The 15,661-nt window shown below is 39.6% G+C and overlaps 1 protein-coding gene across 1 annotated transcript in view; it reads right to left on the bottom strand.

Moving 5' to 3' along the window:
- Positions 1 to 15,661, bottom strand: part of ERC2 (ELKS/RAB6-interacting/CAST family member 2) — a 667,987-nt gene that overhangs the window by 405,364 nt on the left and 246,962 nt on the right. Inside the window, exon 12 of the mRNA XM_069967012.1 lies at positions 6,379 to 6,505. Coding sequence (XP_069823113.1) covers positions 6,379 to 6,505 — 127 coding nt within the window. The remainder of the gene's footprint in view (positions 1 to 6,378; positions 6,506 to 15,661) is intronic.

The raw sequence follows: 15,661 nt of genomic DNA, 5'->3' as shown, positions 1-15,661 counted from the left end.
TGCCTATTCAGCAGAGAATGGCAAATGCACATCTGTTTCCTAAAATAAAAAAATTGTATAAAGGTTTCTCCTAAACAATTCTGTGTGGCCAGCCATAGTAAATGAAACATAGTATACTTTTTACAATCTTTGATTTAGCTGGATGAACCATAAGCAATTACAAGCTTGCTGTTACGGCAGAATAAGTAGGAGAATGCTATAATTCCATATTTCATTGTGCCAAAACAAGACGCCAATATCTTGTCACTAATATAATATATTGTCCATATAACAGCCAGTTTCACTGTGTGTGGTTTACCTTCGACCACAGTCCAGGGTGGTTTCTATCTCCCACACAATACATATTTTTTTTCTATGGAAGAAACTATTAGGAGGTGTTATGTAGAAGCTATGTCCTAAATCTGCCAGTCATTTCTTTGAAATGCAAAAACAATCACTTAACCATACAGCTCGGAGGTCCAACACGCTTTATCCTTTAATCACCCATTCCAATCAAAACCAGGTTATTGCTGGTGTGATGTCCATGTCAGCTGTATCATGCTAAGGTTGCTTAGGCAGTAACTCTAAACAGCATGGATTACAGGCAGGCAGTATTACATGGCCATCGGAGTCTTCTCACCTAGGACAAGATTATCCTGTCTTCGCGTTGCTGGCTGCATTACATTTCCTTGTCATTAGGAAAGTCAAGAACTGGCTCATTTCCAAGATTATGAAATTACAGTGTCATCTAAGCAATATGTGTGTCTGTAGAAGGCTGTCAGATTTTTCCTGGTTTTATTAAAAACCATTAACACGTTGTTGTTGTTGTTTTTTACACATTTTAAGAGAACCAGCTACTAAATAGATTTAATAAATCTTTGCCGCTATATCAAGGTCAACCAATTTGCTGTTGAGACCACTATGAAACTCTGCACAGGCTCTGCAAGTACACCACTGACCCATCTTGCTTAGGTGGATAATGAGAACACGTGGTGAGACACAATAAATGGCCAACCATGCCTCAGCTGGTCAATATCTGGTGGAGGTCAACAGCAGTCTAAATATACAAATGTCCCACCTGGGTATGAACCTGGGTATGAGTGCAAAAGACTTTTGAACTATGTAGCTATCTGGTTCACTCAAGAGCGATCAAATATTTCTAAGAAGTAATAGCAGTTATTAATTAAATTTAAAAAATAAAAATAAAAAAATTAATAAAAAATTAAATAAAAAAAAATTATTAAATAAAATGAAAAAGTAAAAAATCTAAACAAAAGAAAAACAAGAAAATAACCCTCTAAATGGAAAGGACGTCCAGCACTTGGCTCAAGTAAAAGGGGCTTCTTTATTCTATTCTAATAAAACCGTAGATGGAAATAGACAGCATGGACACCTTTTGAACTGAATACCATTTTTAAAAGTCCAAACTGACTACGATCAGTATTTCAGTTCAAAATATATCCATGCTGTTAAAAAATTAAAACCTTAAAAAAATAAAAAATAAATCTGTATAAAATTGTTCTATTACCATCCACATAATGGGGTGAGGGACCTGCTAGCAAGAACTTACAGACCAGGAGGACTGGGGGTGACACAAAAGGCAGTATGTGCTTGGGAATGTGGTATTGGGAATGAGTCTGAGCATTTCAGAGAACTGGTGGAAAGTTTTGGAGGTGGGCATGAGAGGTTCTGATTATGGAAGATGTTAGTGTAAGATCATAAGCTGAACACAGAGCACTGGTAGGATGGTAGGTGTAGATGAGGGAGGAGATGTAGGGAGGTGCAGAATTTAATTGGCAACCAGTGCAATGACTGGCACGGGGGGGGGGGGGGTAAAGACATCAGTGCAACAGCTGGAGAGGGAGATGAGTCTAGCTGCTGCATTCATGATGGATCGGGGCAACAGTAAGAGTCTGGGCTGTATCAATGGTAAGAAATGGACAGATTATGGATATGATTTTGAGGTGTAGGTGACAGAAGCATGCAAGAGCTTGAATACAGGGAGTAAAAGATAAATCAGACATCAAGCTGCACTGGAGTTATTCTAGTACCACAGACTGAGAGTGAGATGTCAGGTTTAGGTGGGTTAAAGGGAGGCAATACAAGAGGTTCTGTTTTAGAAAGATTCAGTTTGAAAAAGGGTGGTCTATCCGATGGGGACTGTATGGGGGGAAAAGTGGAAGGGAAACATGACTGGTCCCTGGGGAAACCCAACAGTAAGAGCTAAAGGAGAAAAAGTAGAGCCAGAGAAGGATACACTGAAGGAGTGGTCAGAGAGGTAGGGGGGAAAAACAGGAGAAAACAGACTCCTTAAGGCCAAGAGAGCAGAGCATGGGGAGGATTTGTTAGTGGTCTGCCAGTGAACTAATTATAAATATTATGATCAGTGAATAAAGCAGGTGGGTGAAGGGCCAAATTGTGGGGGGGAGAGAATAGAAAGGAAAAGGAGAAAGGGTCAGAAAGAAGGATGAAGGAAGGGGGGAGCAATACAGGGGGAGAAAAAAAGGGGGGGGGGGAGCGCCAATACTGGGCTACTGAGCTAGTAGACCTTCAAATTGTCAGTGAACTGGCCCCAGTAATACCACATCCAGAAGAAATGGGCAGAGCGGTCATAAAGCTGTGCCATGAGATTCTCCATTCACTTAATGTCTTCCAGCTAGTGCATCCTCATGGAGATGAGAGTCTGGACAATGCTAGAGGGCAGGTATTACAGGCTCTAGCAGCGTTGACCAGGTAACAGAGCACAGAGTGGTGAGAGATTTTGACGGGGTAAAAGGCACTGGGTAGTCTGGGAAGGCTAAGCACCACACCTCTTTCCAGAGGGGCACCAGTTTGAGGCAACTCCAGATTGTGTGGGGGAGTAGATTTCTTTTCACTACTTTTACTACTGATTTATGTGAAATACATTTTTACACAGTAGGATAACTCAAACTTAAGTACTGCCGATTTTCATGGTCCCAGAGACTGAAAGGACGGGAAAGATGGACTCCCTTGACCGTGTATAACTTTTTGGGTAATGCAGGTTAACAAAACAGGGCAAAGATTGATAACCATCACTTTGTCATGTGTGATAGATGATGTAGAACTATGCTGACCCTGACCATTTACCTACATATATCATAGATCACGCGCAAAACTGTATATACAAATACTGTACATGACAAGTGTTTGCTGGCCATACAGTAAAGTATTCAACCGTCAGACTTCACAAAACTATTTCTGGCACTCGCCAAACAAATGTAAACTCGCTAATCAAACATAATTCACATTTTTCCCATTAAACAAATAATGTCTCCACATAATGTATGTAAGATCTTGTAGCGTGTAAAACATGAAGAGGTCATAACTCAGGATCACAATTATTGATGAAAGTGTTACAAAAATAAACAGTGATAAATAAATCAAATAGAGGTCAGAATGGCTTTTCTTAAGATATAAAAAAGTCAAATAGTGTCTTATGCCGAGTCCATTAACTGATCAAACAATTGCATATAGGAGAGTTAAGCCTTTAAAATGATTTTCTTAGGCTAATGGACATTGGATAAATGCAGTGCGTGCGCTTGTCCAGATACAATACATGAAAAATAGCTGTTATGTGTTATAGGGAACAAAAATGTGCGTAAGGTGGATGGCAACTTGGGTGCAACCTTCTATGGACGCCCTACTTATGGTGTACTTTATACTACCTAGACAGGCTGTAAAGTCTATAAATACACATATAACACAACACCTGTCCCCATGGAACCCTGCCCAAGAAAGATCACTGTATGGTGCCCACAAAACACTGACAGATAGTTGTCTAACTAACACTACTGAAGCATGTAGAGCACGTATTCTGTGCAGTGACCTTTCCTTAACTTTCAGCTAGAACTATAGGATTGCGGTGCCCGGGCCAATCCATGGCTGCTTGGGTCAAAAGAGTCAGTGGTACCTCATTTAGTTGTAACCACACATCAAGAAATCTGACCTTGAATAGGTATCATGGGCATATTTACTATTACTTAGGCTGCGTTCACACTACGTATATTTCAGTCAGTATATGTATTTTTCAGTCAGTATATTTCAGTCAGTATTGCAACCAAAAACAGGAGTGGATTAAAAACACAGAAAGGATCTGTTCACACAATGTTGAAATTGAGTGGATGGCCGCCATTTAATGGCAAATATTTGCTGTTATTTTAAAACAACGGCCAATGTATTGAAATAATGACAGTTATTTACTGTTATATGGCGGCCATCCACTCAATTTCAACATTGTGTGAACAGATCCTTTTTGTATTTTTAATCCACTCCTGGTTTTGGTTGCAATACTGACTGAAATATACGTAGTGTGAACATAGCCTTAAAGGACCCAGTTCTTCCAGGATCTCCAGAAACAGCGCCACACATGTCCTCATGTTGTGTGTGCTATTATAACTCCAATCCACTTAAATGGAACTGAGCTGTAATATTACACACAAACGGAGGTCAGAAATGGTGCTCATTCTACAAGAAGGCAGCTATGATTTTTTAATTCTGGACAGCAAATATTAATCATTCACATGGGGCTACAGGTCAGATTCCAGCCCGGATACCTATGGAAGATATGGCCCTATGGACAAAACTGGATTTCTGCCAAACTGTAACAAAAGATCATGTCATATCAGAGGTACGGGAAAGAATTCTATAACTAAACATGTTTATTTTATAATTCAGTAATTTTGCACCAGTTTCTAAAATTCTTTTAAAATATCCTGAAACTTGGACAACACCTTCAAAAGAATTTTAAGAGAATATTTTATTTTATTTGTTATGAGTTCCAATGTTCCAAATACATAACATTCTTCCTATTTGATTTACTGCAGTTTGCAAAAACATATTTTCCATGCATATGGAAAAAAAAAATCTAACTAATGCACAGTGATTCCAAGATGTCTATGCATTGGCTGTCAGTTTGACATTTCTCTAAAAAATGACCGGAAGACCTAAGACACATATAGAAATAAAGATAAAGGTATATCTAGAATAACAACGTTCCCTATCTCCACAGCTGTAATACAATCACATCCAAATATTATGATATTTGGTTGCTGCTACCTGTCTGTCGGTCAGTTCCTCTGGTAACAATTACAGGATGACTAGTAATGAGGGGCTACTGATTTCTGGGCAGAATAACATCATGTCAGTGCAATGGCTGCTCTCGGCTGGAAATCTTACTCTGGAAGTAGCAAGATAACAACCCGACAATTTATCACAGCAGAAGAAGAGAATGTTATATTTATCTAGATGGCCTGTCCTGACTGCAAGGGCATCAATCTTGGGTATAATTACATTTTCATCACTTTAAGAAGAATAGATTGTGATGTGTATGGAAAAAGAACAAAAAAATCTACTGGATATTTGCAGAACATATGAAGTCTGGTTATTAAAGAAGAAATAGTTGTAACCCAATATTTGTAGTCCAACGTGTCTGTCCCATAACCAGAAAAACTACTCACAGATTACAGTTGCCATCATAGAACAATGTAGGTACCAACATCACCCTGAGTCTGGAGATCAGATGAGCTGGTTGCACATCAGTTTACCAGTAATCCCGGGTACTGGTTTGTAATCACCAAGGCGAGAAAGTGTCCAATAGCATCCCTGTATCTTGCAAAAATTATTAAGCTTTTATTATATTGCCAAGCATAGAAGCAGCAACCGAAATGGTCTTTGTCGGGCTTGAAAAAAGCCATTTTGGCCAAAACGTTGCTGCTTCTATGCTTGTTAATGTAACGGAAACTTAATACTTTTTGCACGATACATGGATGCTGTCGGACTCTCTAGTCTTGAAGTCTTCCCATTACAGTCATTTACTGATGTTAAAGGGACAGTCCTATATGAGACAATTATGCTAAATTCACAGGAAAGACCATGGACGTGTTATAGGTGTGGGTCTTAAAGATGCAGCCGCTTAAACGTCTCTCATCGATGTCAAGACCTGGGGTTCTCTCGACCCCTGTTCTGGTGAGGTGGTCATCACATCAAATCAGAGAATGCACAATTCACTTTATTTACTTCTACAGGAGTTTGGGAAAAAATGGAACTTACAGATGTGGGATACAGGTCCCTGTTACTGACATAGGTGTGGACTCCAGAGGAAAGAACCACCTCTACTAGACACATCTTGTGGGTATTTGTGCATATAATCTCTATGTACAATGAGTCAGGCTTGTCTACTAGATAGTCGCTGGTCCCAGGGGTAAGACCCACAAGACAGTTATGACATATCCAGCAATATTTCTTTAGAGGGGAAATGCTGTTCACATGGACTCTGCATGGACTCTGACTAAATACATTAACAACAATAGAAAGACACATTGACTATATACAAATAGATAGATAGATAGATAGATAGATAGATAGATAGATAGAACACACCTGTAGATGCTGTGAGTTATCCGGTATATTATCGTCCCTTCGGCGAATGTCATCCATGTTCTTTTTCTTCTCCATTTGCTGATTGTGCTTCAGATTGGCAGATTTTTTGTTCTGATCTTTCATGATCCTGCGATTAATCATAAAAGAAAATGACCACAGTGAGTTTACCATGCATCAAATCAATGATGGACATAGGTCCACCCATGACAAATACACATCACAATATATAATAATATAAGGTGTTATCATCTAGTATAAAACTTTGTATTATTGGGGTATATTGTGGTACAAAAAACTACCATAAATTTTATGCATGCACATTCTTGCAATTTAACTATTTCATATAAGACCTGTATTGAGATTCTAAATTTGTAACCTCTTCTTCCAGTCTAGGAAATAGGGGATATGGAAACTATGTTTAATCTGGAGGTTTGATATTGTCATCTGTCTGTTCATGATCTGAACAACAATTAGAAACGGCAATTAAACTTTAGAATTTAAACATGGTTTCACAAGGAACATTTCTACAAGGTGTATATTGGCATTAGAGATGAGCAAACCTTGAGCACACTTGGGTTCTTCCAAACCTAAATACTCTGCATTTGATTACTGGTGTCTGATAAAGTTGGATGCAGCCCTAAGGCTGCCTGTAAATGATGGATACAGCCATAGGCTATGTTCACACTACATAAGTTACGTAATAATCACAGCTGTTGTTGCCGATTTGCAACAGCCGCCGTGATCACTACAGATCTTACGTAGTGCTGCCCTCTATGGAATCCAGGGCGGCGTGTATACACATAGTATACATTCCACATTGAATAGCGGCCGCAGAGAACCTGTCAGTGCACGCTCCACTGTGTGCAGCGGGTAATTCGGATGTGGGCGCACACTGATGCGCCTGCATCCGAATTCAGAGGCAGTGAAGGTCATCCAGCCGGTACTGCAGTGCCGGCCAGGATGATCTTCTCTGACACCGACCAATCCGTGACACGGCCTCGTCATGGAATGGACGCTGTGTTACTACGTGGGAACATGGCAATAGGCTGTATCTGTGTTTTCCAGGACTTCCTAGGGCTGCATGTAACTTCTACAGTCACCAGTAATCAAATACAGAGCGTTCAAGGTAGAAGAGGGTAAAGTGAAGGTACAGTATATAGGAAAATTTTATTTTCCATTTTTACTTGTTGCACTGTTCTTTCTATTCTTTCTGCAAAAAAAATTAAAACACTTTATCTGAAAAAGAAAATGCGTCAAAGTCACAAAAAGGTCTTTCTGAAAAGGTCTTTTAGGATAATCACAACCGGTCTTGTAGAGCCATAATCACATTTATAGATGTAAAGAAAATTTGTCACCACTTAAGTATTAAAGTTTTAAATAGCTTTTAGCAATCTCCGATCCTGGTCTTGTTGACTTTGGAGAGGATGCACTTATTATGCAATTAGCATGCGAACCGTCAGCCAGCCTGCTAAACAGCCAGCAAGATAATTTGTCCCTGTTCTCTGTCACTGAGAAGCGCTGACATGCAGTAAGAGACCGGTAGGGAAGAGGCAGAAGCTTGGGATGTAATTGGCAGCAGACATTCAAACTGGGAACAGGAAGTTTTTTTTTACCTTAGTCTAGTTTTGTGGGAAAAAAAAATGTTTCAAAGGGGTAAACTGTCTGTGTTTTAAAATTAAATGGAACAAATTGTCCCCTATAGTCAAAATGCTGCTATTAACTGTAAGGCAACCAAGTTAAAACACAAGATGACGGCAAAAAGGAGCAAATTAGCACCAGATTTCTGGAAGTTGGACACACTAAATAAGACATTTGGCACAACTTGCTACTCAGTTTCTTCTTCCATTTCACCATGTCATGGCTGGCAAACTTTACTCCAATATTTTATGTCTACACACTACTTTATACACCTCAATTATGCTGAACCAAAAAGCTTTTGCTGTTTAGCCTCAACAAGATATCTGAGAATTTTAATTGCTCAAAGATGTATAAAAACATACACCACCCCCAAAATTTTCTTGAAAGAAACATCTGAGCCTCAATTATGGTGCATTTTGCAAAGCCCCTTAAGGAGCAGCAAAAGACAAACAGTAAATAGTAAAAAAAAAAAAAAAAGTCCACTTTGGTGCTGAAACAGCTCCTCATCTTGTAAAAGATGGACCAGGAAAACAAACTTTTTACGAGAGTAAAGTGGTAGGACTAATAAGGCCGTTATATCTTCCTTGTTTTATAAGTCACTGATGCACAATGAGCCCTTAAATGGCCACTCTTACATCAATAAACGATTCACATGCCATACACATGTAACAAGATTCAACTAGTTGAGTTAGACCCACACCGATCACTAGATATAGACAGGGAAGTGTATGCTACACATATTCTCTTCCAGCCCTGTCTACATGAAAAAGACAGGCTTCTATTTAAAAAAAAAGTCTATAGGCCTATCTCCTTTAAAGCACATAGAGTAGGGAGAAGCAGTACATAGCTATGCACTTCTCCTCCATGTTCTTGGAAGGAATAGGAAGTCTGTACATCAAGACTCCCACCAATCAAAACTTTTGACATAACTCTGACATTTTTTGACAGGTACACTTTAAGGAAAAGCAATCTAAGAAAGGGCCCAACAGCCCCATAGCACCATATGCCTTTGTAAAAAACATACCAAGGGGTACATTTATTGCATTTTGCTCCAAAAAACCCTAACAAGTAAACTGTTCAAAAACATTAATACTAGTGACAAATGTTTTTTGTTAAGAAATGTGTATACAGGGTATGACCATTACTATAGAATATGCACTCAGATTACACTCCTGACTATGAACAAACACTAAGCAAAGTGTTTCATATAGAACACAGAAATTTCAAGCCTAAATGTATTCCATTATATGTCCTATCTGATCATGAACTTCACATACAAGTTGTGTTTGAAATTGACCATTACTCCAAAACCTTTAAGAACGAGGAAGCCCATTGTATACATTCTCTTAAAAAGAAAATATACATGCGGTTTTAAATAGAAAACCAGCCCGATAGAGCCATAGTCTTCAACAACTCCAGCACAACACTCCTGTCAAAGTACATGGTAGTTTGTGCCAGGCAAGCAGAAAACATTTAAATCTGGAAATTCTGTGCACTTCTCTAAGCCATTAACATACCAGGAGGAACAATGCTGGCTACCATGTGAAAATATAACACCAATTGATAACAAATCTTTGCAACATGCAACAAGTCTCGGTCATAATCTATGAGACTCCATTTTTCACTCTGCTGCAACATGTTGTTTTAAAAAAAATGTCTGTGACGTTTCTGTAGACATTCTAACAAGATCAACCAAGATGTTTTTGTGGACATCCTAACAAAACCAACCATGATGTTGCTGTGAACAACCTAACAAGACCAACCAAGATGTTAATTTGGACATTATAACAAGACTAGTTATGATGTTGGTGGGATATCCAATATACTGTAGATTGCCCACAAAGTCTTTGTAGACATCCTAACAGGACTGGCATTGATGCTGGTGGAGACATCCTAACAAGACTGGCTATGATGTTGGTTGAGACATCTTAACTAGTACAGTCATCATGTTGTTGTTGTGGTCCTCCTAACAAAATCAGCTGATGTTTTTGTGGCCATCCAATCAAGATTGAACACAATATTGTTGTGCACACCCCACCAAGACTGGACATAATGTTTTGTGGACTTGCTAACAAGAGAAGACATCCAAACTAGTCATTCTGTAATGTTATGTCTTTAAGAAAAAATAGGTCTACTTTAAAATCTTTCCATGGAGAATATAACAGTGTTTTTTCTTCAAAAATCATAATTCAAGTCCTTCAAAAAGCTGATAATTTTTTTACTTTTCTCTTGAAGTGCATGGAATAGCTGAAAAACTGTCTCACCAATCTCAAGGTTAATAACATCATCTTGATTAAAAAAAAAAAAAAAAACACCTTAAGAAATGGGCACCTTTAAAAGGCTGTAATAAACCTGGTTACAGCATACTACCGTTCGACTCATGACTCTAAGCTATGAGAGGAGCATAAACACATGCAAAGTGGTAGGTAGCTGATTCATACGTATGTGAACATACTGAGACTGTGAAATATAAAATCGAAATTATGAATTTATTAATCCCTCATCAATTTCAAAACTTGTGAAAACTAAAATAGTCATTTGGGTGAGGACTCAAAAAAAAAGCACAGAAACAGGTGACGCATGTCGCATTATTCACCAAGTTGCTCGTGTGACAAAGGGTCTGGGCTACATCAACATTACATCATCGACGTACAGTCTTTTTAAAAAGACTCAGAACTGAGCGATTTCTTGTGATGTGTCAAATGAAAGAATATGCAATCATCATAGCACACTTGAAGAAAGAAGCATTTAAAAGCCCTGTCCATAGAACTCCCATCTGTCTAATTTATCTACTGCATTGGCAGATAATTCCAGCAGAATACGGAATAGGAAAGACTGTTTATTTTACTTGATTAGAGTGTTTGTCTTGTGCTGCTGGGGTCTGCTTTTCCTCCAATCTTCTGCCTTTTATCTGTATTTATTTATCTCCGAGGACCTCTTGCTGCTGCCGGCCTTTGTCAAGATCATGGCTGGTGTGTACATACACAAAGAGATGGAACAAATACATACCAACTAAAGTATGCCACAAGGCGTACTCATTCCATTAAAGGCAACATTTACCTGATACAATGGTGGAGTTTATTTTCCCCTTACATTTTCTTTTAAACGATAACTAACAAGTGTAAAAGACACATAATGAGCATAGATTATGATGCTGAATGAAAAGAAAATGACATATCAGACAATGATCATTGGCCGATCGTTGATATAGGTCTGGACCTAAAATTGTCGGGTGCCTACCAAGCTGTCATGAATGTGCCTGTGCGGAACTCCGTGCGCCCCTTGGCTCGTGCTGCGCGCTTGAAATGGCTCTGATATTCAATGTTTTTGTATGTTTGTGCGGTGTCCTGGGCCTTGTATGAACACTGGCCTATTTCCTTCTGTGTTTGTTCAGCCACACCCGCCTGAGATACTCCTGGCCATTTCGGAGTTAACTCTGATGCTGGTTAGCTTGTCTGGTCAGGTTGCTCTTGCCCCAGGTGTTCTGAGGAGATTAGGGGTCTGGTCCAATCAGCTCCTGCACTGGACCTCTGGTCTCCTATATAGTGTCTGCCAGCCTGCCTCTCACTGCCGGATATTGAGCTTGTCTCAGCCTGCTTCTGCCTCTGTTTAGTTCTCTGTTTATTCTGACTATTTTTGCCTTGTATTCTGACTATCCCTGCTTGCTGCCTGCCCCTGACCATATTGCCTGTTTATTGACCTTGCTTGTTGGATTGTGTTTTTGTACTGCGCTGCCCGATTGTTGTGACCCGGACTGTCGACCATTCTTTATTGTGTTTTGTCTGTCTGTCTTGTCTTTGTGTCCCACCAAGCCAGTACAGGGACCGCCGCCCAGTTGCTGCCCTAGGGGGGCAAGTAGGTAGATTCAGTGGGCGGGGCTGAGCTTATGGTGCACTGTCTCTGTGTGTCTGGTGTCACCGGTTCCTGACACAAGCATTGTTACGTGTAATAGCCATGCACAGCCAACGGCTGACGATTCCCCTGACACCTTTCCACTCCCCGCTCCCGGTCTTCTCTCCTGTGCTCTGTAGCTTCCTAGTCGATTGGCTACTTAGCCAACTACAGGCCGGATCGAAGGCTATGGGGGTGGCTAATAGGTCCAGTAAATGCTAGATCAGCGCTCGTTTACTAAAATGATGGGGCCATGGTCGGCCGTGTAATAGTACCCTAAGGCTATGTTCACACATAGCCTAACTTTTTAAAACCAAAACCAGGAGTGACTTTCCATTATCTTTCCATTATCTTTTGCCCTGTCAACTCCACTCCTGGTTTTGGTTAAAAAGAGACTGACCAAAAGACAGAATTACTATGTGTGAACAAACCCTTATTGAAAAAAAACTTTTTTCCTAGTGGTCAAATGAAACTTAGACAGTGATAAAAATATATATACAAAATAATACATAAAAAAGTCATCACATTGGTTAGTGTTAAAATACACTCACATACTTATTTAAAAGTCCAATATAAATTTTTTTAAAAGAGTGTAGCTGTCATACACTCTAGATCAGACAGCCGGAACCACAGGTTTACACAGTATCTGCTGACAATTTAATGTCTATGTGGCCTCCCAGCAATCTCAGGGAAGGGCAAAGTAGAATTGTCACGTTGGATGTCAACATGTCAAATTCTGCTATTCTCACGGAGGGGAGCTTGCACACACCTTGACCACAGGTATTATAATAACTTTTATGTGATCTTACCCTTCTATATTTATTTCTCTTGTTGCCATTGGGCCTTGTGTAATATATATGTAATTTTCATGAAGGGAATTGTGCAATGAACCAATACTAATAGACTGCTACATAACTTGTTTACTGGATCTTGTGCAATACTGTTCGATATTTCCTGTGTATCACTTGCCCCATGTGCATGACTATTATGGCTCTTTTATTGTTGTTTGTCTAATGATTTTATACAAATTCAGGAATAAAGATTATTATTGATTATACTTGTTGTCCTTTACTGTAGGAGTTGCATAATTGGCTGGAGGACAGGCCGATTTTTTTGGTCTATATAGGAGTATATTCTCACAGGAAAACACAATGCTTCCTTCACTGCACTAAAAGCTAGTTTAGAAGACAAAAGATATGGACCAAAAAGAATTAACATTCAGGCTATATTCACATACAGTCAAAAAACTGCAGATTTTATTTGACGGCCATTATTTAACGACAAATAATGGCCATTACTGTATGACTCAAAAATAACTACAATGGGCATGTAAGCATCATAAAAATAAATCATCTCCTTTAAGTTTTATAAATGATAAATGAGGGGGGGGAGGGGGGGTGTGGGGGGTCATACCTGGTTAAATACTCAAGTTTCCTATTGTTTTCAATGGGCCTGGATACTCAAGCACTGGAAAAACTATTATTTTTATTTTTTTTACTAAACAATACAGTAAAGGGTTATGCGGTTACTTATTTTTTTACTACAAGACTATTCTTAAAATGTATAGAAATGTACTCTGACCCTAAGACGCATATTAAAAACAGTTTCTCTAGCTACACCATGTTGCTGTAGATCCAGGGTTTGGGAGCACTTCTCGTGTGTCCATGTCGCTCAAGAACACATTGCTTCCTTACTCTGCATGCGGTGATGAAAGCTTCGGAGAGCATTTGTCATGCATGTGTAAATTTGCCTATTAGTAGACAAGTAGACAAGGCCTATTAGTGGAACACACCATTTGCCACTTTTCAGTTTCTCGTTCTTAGAACAACAGCTTTCTTTCTCTTAATCCCCCAAAACCCAATCTGTTATTCATTGTTCAATGAAGTCACAAGACTAAAGGGCACATCTTGAGCTTCATAAATTATTTTTTTAATGTTCAACGATATTCTGATGTTAATTAGCAAATGCAGAAGTAATAGGAGTGAGGTTACACAGGACTAACAAATGTTAGGTAGCTTTAATATTGTGGACAATCCTCTGGTAGAATAATGTAAGATAGTTCATACTTTACATATAAAAGTCAAATAAAAAAAAAAAATCCTTTTTTTTCCCAAACTTTAAAGAGATCCTGCCAGCTTTCCTGGTACCTAAGGGGAGTCGAAGACCCCTCTGCCACATCAGATGACCCATAACTATAAAGAACCTTAAAAGTGGGGGCCGTGCTTTTATATTTAGACCTATATTCTTTAAATTTGTCCTTTAAAATAACAATTCTAAACGACCTTGTATGCTAATACTGTATATCCGTTTGTTTGTTTGTTTTTTATGTTTCCTCTTCCTTGGTCTTATGTTTTCTTTTTCCAAACCCGGAGGATATATCCAATGTACTTTATCCCCCCTGCGTGGGGCGATTTTGCCTTGATGCTGTTTATTGTATGCATTGAATCTTCCTCAATAAAAACTTTGACACTAAAATAACAATTCTAAACATCTTCTTTAAGAATGTACCATCAGGTACATTTGCTTTAATATGACCCATGTATAGAACGGCCCCAGCGCGGGGAAGCCGATGCTGCGGTCCGTTTTTTGAAGCGCGGCACGATTCCCGTGTACAGCGCTGTTCTTTCTACAGGTACCGGTCCTGGCCTGAAGGACTGGAGGTGGGCCGGTGGGAGGAAATCCCTTCCCCTCTATGGCGCGGCTCCAATAGAATCAATGGAGCCGCGCCATAAAGGGGCAGGGGTTTCCTTCCACTGGGGACGGACCAGCCTGTCTCCGGTGCTTCAGCCCCAGCCCGATACCAGTGAGTAGAATAGTGCCGTATACGGGAACCGGCCATGGTTCAAAAAACAGACCGCGGAACCGGCTTCCCCGCACCGTCCACAATCTATACATGGGTCATATTAAAGAGAATGTACCTGATGGTACATTCGCTTTATATTGTGACATTTTGTTGTTTTTTTTCTCATGGACATGTATAAGTGAATTCATAACTGGATGTAACTATTTGTATACTATTTGTATACTGTTTTAACATAGTCAAATTTAAAGGGGTTGTCTAAGGAAAAGAAAAACTTGCTTCGCGGTTGGGGGTGGTGTAAACATAATAAACATGGTATACTCATCTTATACTCATAACTCATCTTATAATTCTTCTTGTCCCCAATAGCTGCCGCATCGATGGTCCTGGTCCCCCAATGGTTTCTGCTTCTTACCCAGCCCTATAGGAACTGGTCCGCTCAGCCCGTCACTGACTGAGGCAGGGCACTGCTGCGACCACTAACTGTCCGAGTAAGCCAGTTCTTTTGCAGTTGAGATCCTCGGGAACCAAGAAGAAACAGGGGCCAGTGGAGAACCAAGAGGGTGGGTTCGGCAGCTGCAGGGAAGTGAGTAAATTGAGTATTATTTACTCATTATTCTTACACCAACACCAGCCATAAAGCTATTGTATAAAAGTCAGCTAAGCCCCTCTACCCCCATATTTTGGCATGACTGGCTGACAATCTAACATATATGAAAGCCTTTAGACAGATGATGGCAAGGGGCAGAAAAAAATTGTCACACTTTCTTCCCATCCAAAACACACAAATGTCCATTAAAAAAAGAACGTCCGTGTATGTGGTGTGAACATCAGAGCTGACAGCCTAACAAATGGTTGGCCGACAGCTATTCAAGATGTATGACCAGCTTTCCAATGTCAGACTGCTAAATCCCAGCTTTCAATTTAGCCATATATTTCCAGGAGGAATGACAG

Source organism: Dendropsophus ebraccatus, chromosome 4 (genome assembly GCF_027789765.1).
Source record: "Dendropsophus ebraccatus isolate aDenEbr1 chromosome 4, aDenEbr1.pat, whole genome shotgun sequence".
NCBI classification, from domain to species: Eukaryota; Metazoa; Chordata; class Amphibia; order Anura; family Hylidae; genus Dendropsophus; species Dendropsophus ebraccatus.
Note: the sequence above shows the minus strand (reverse complement) of the source record. Positions and strands in the feature narration are given on the sequence as shown.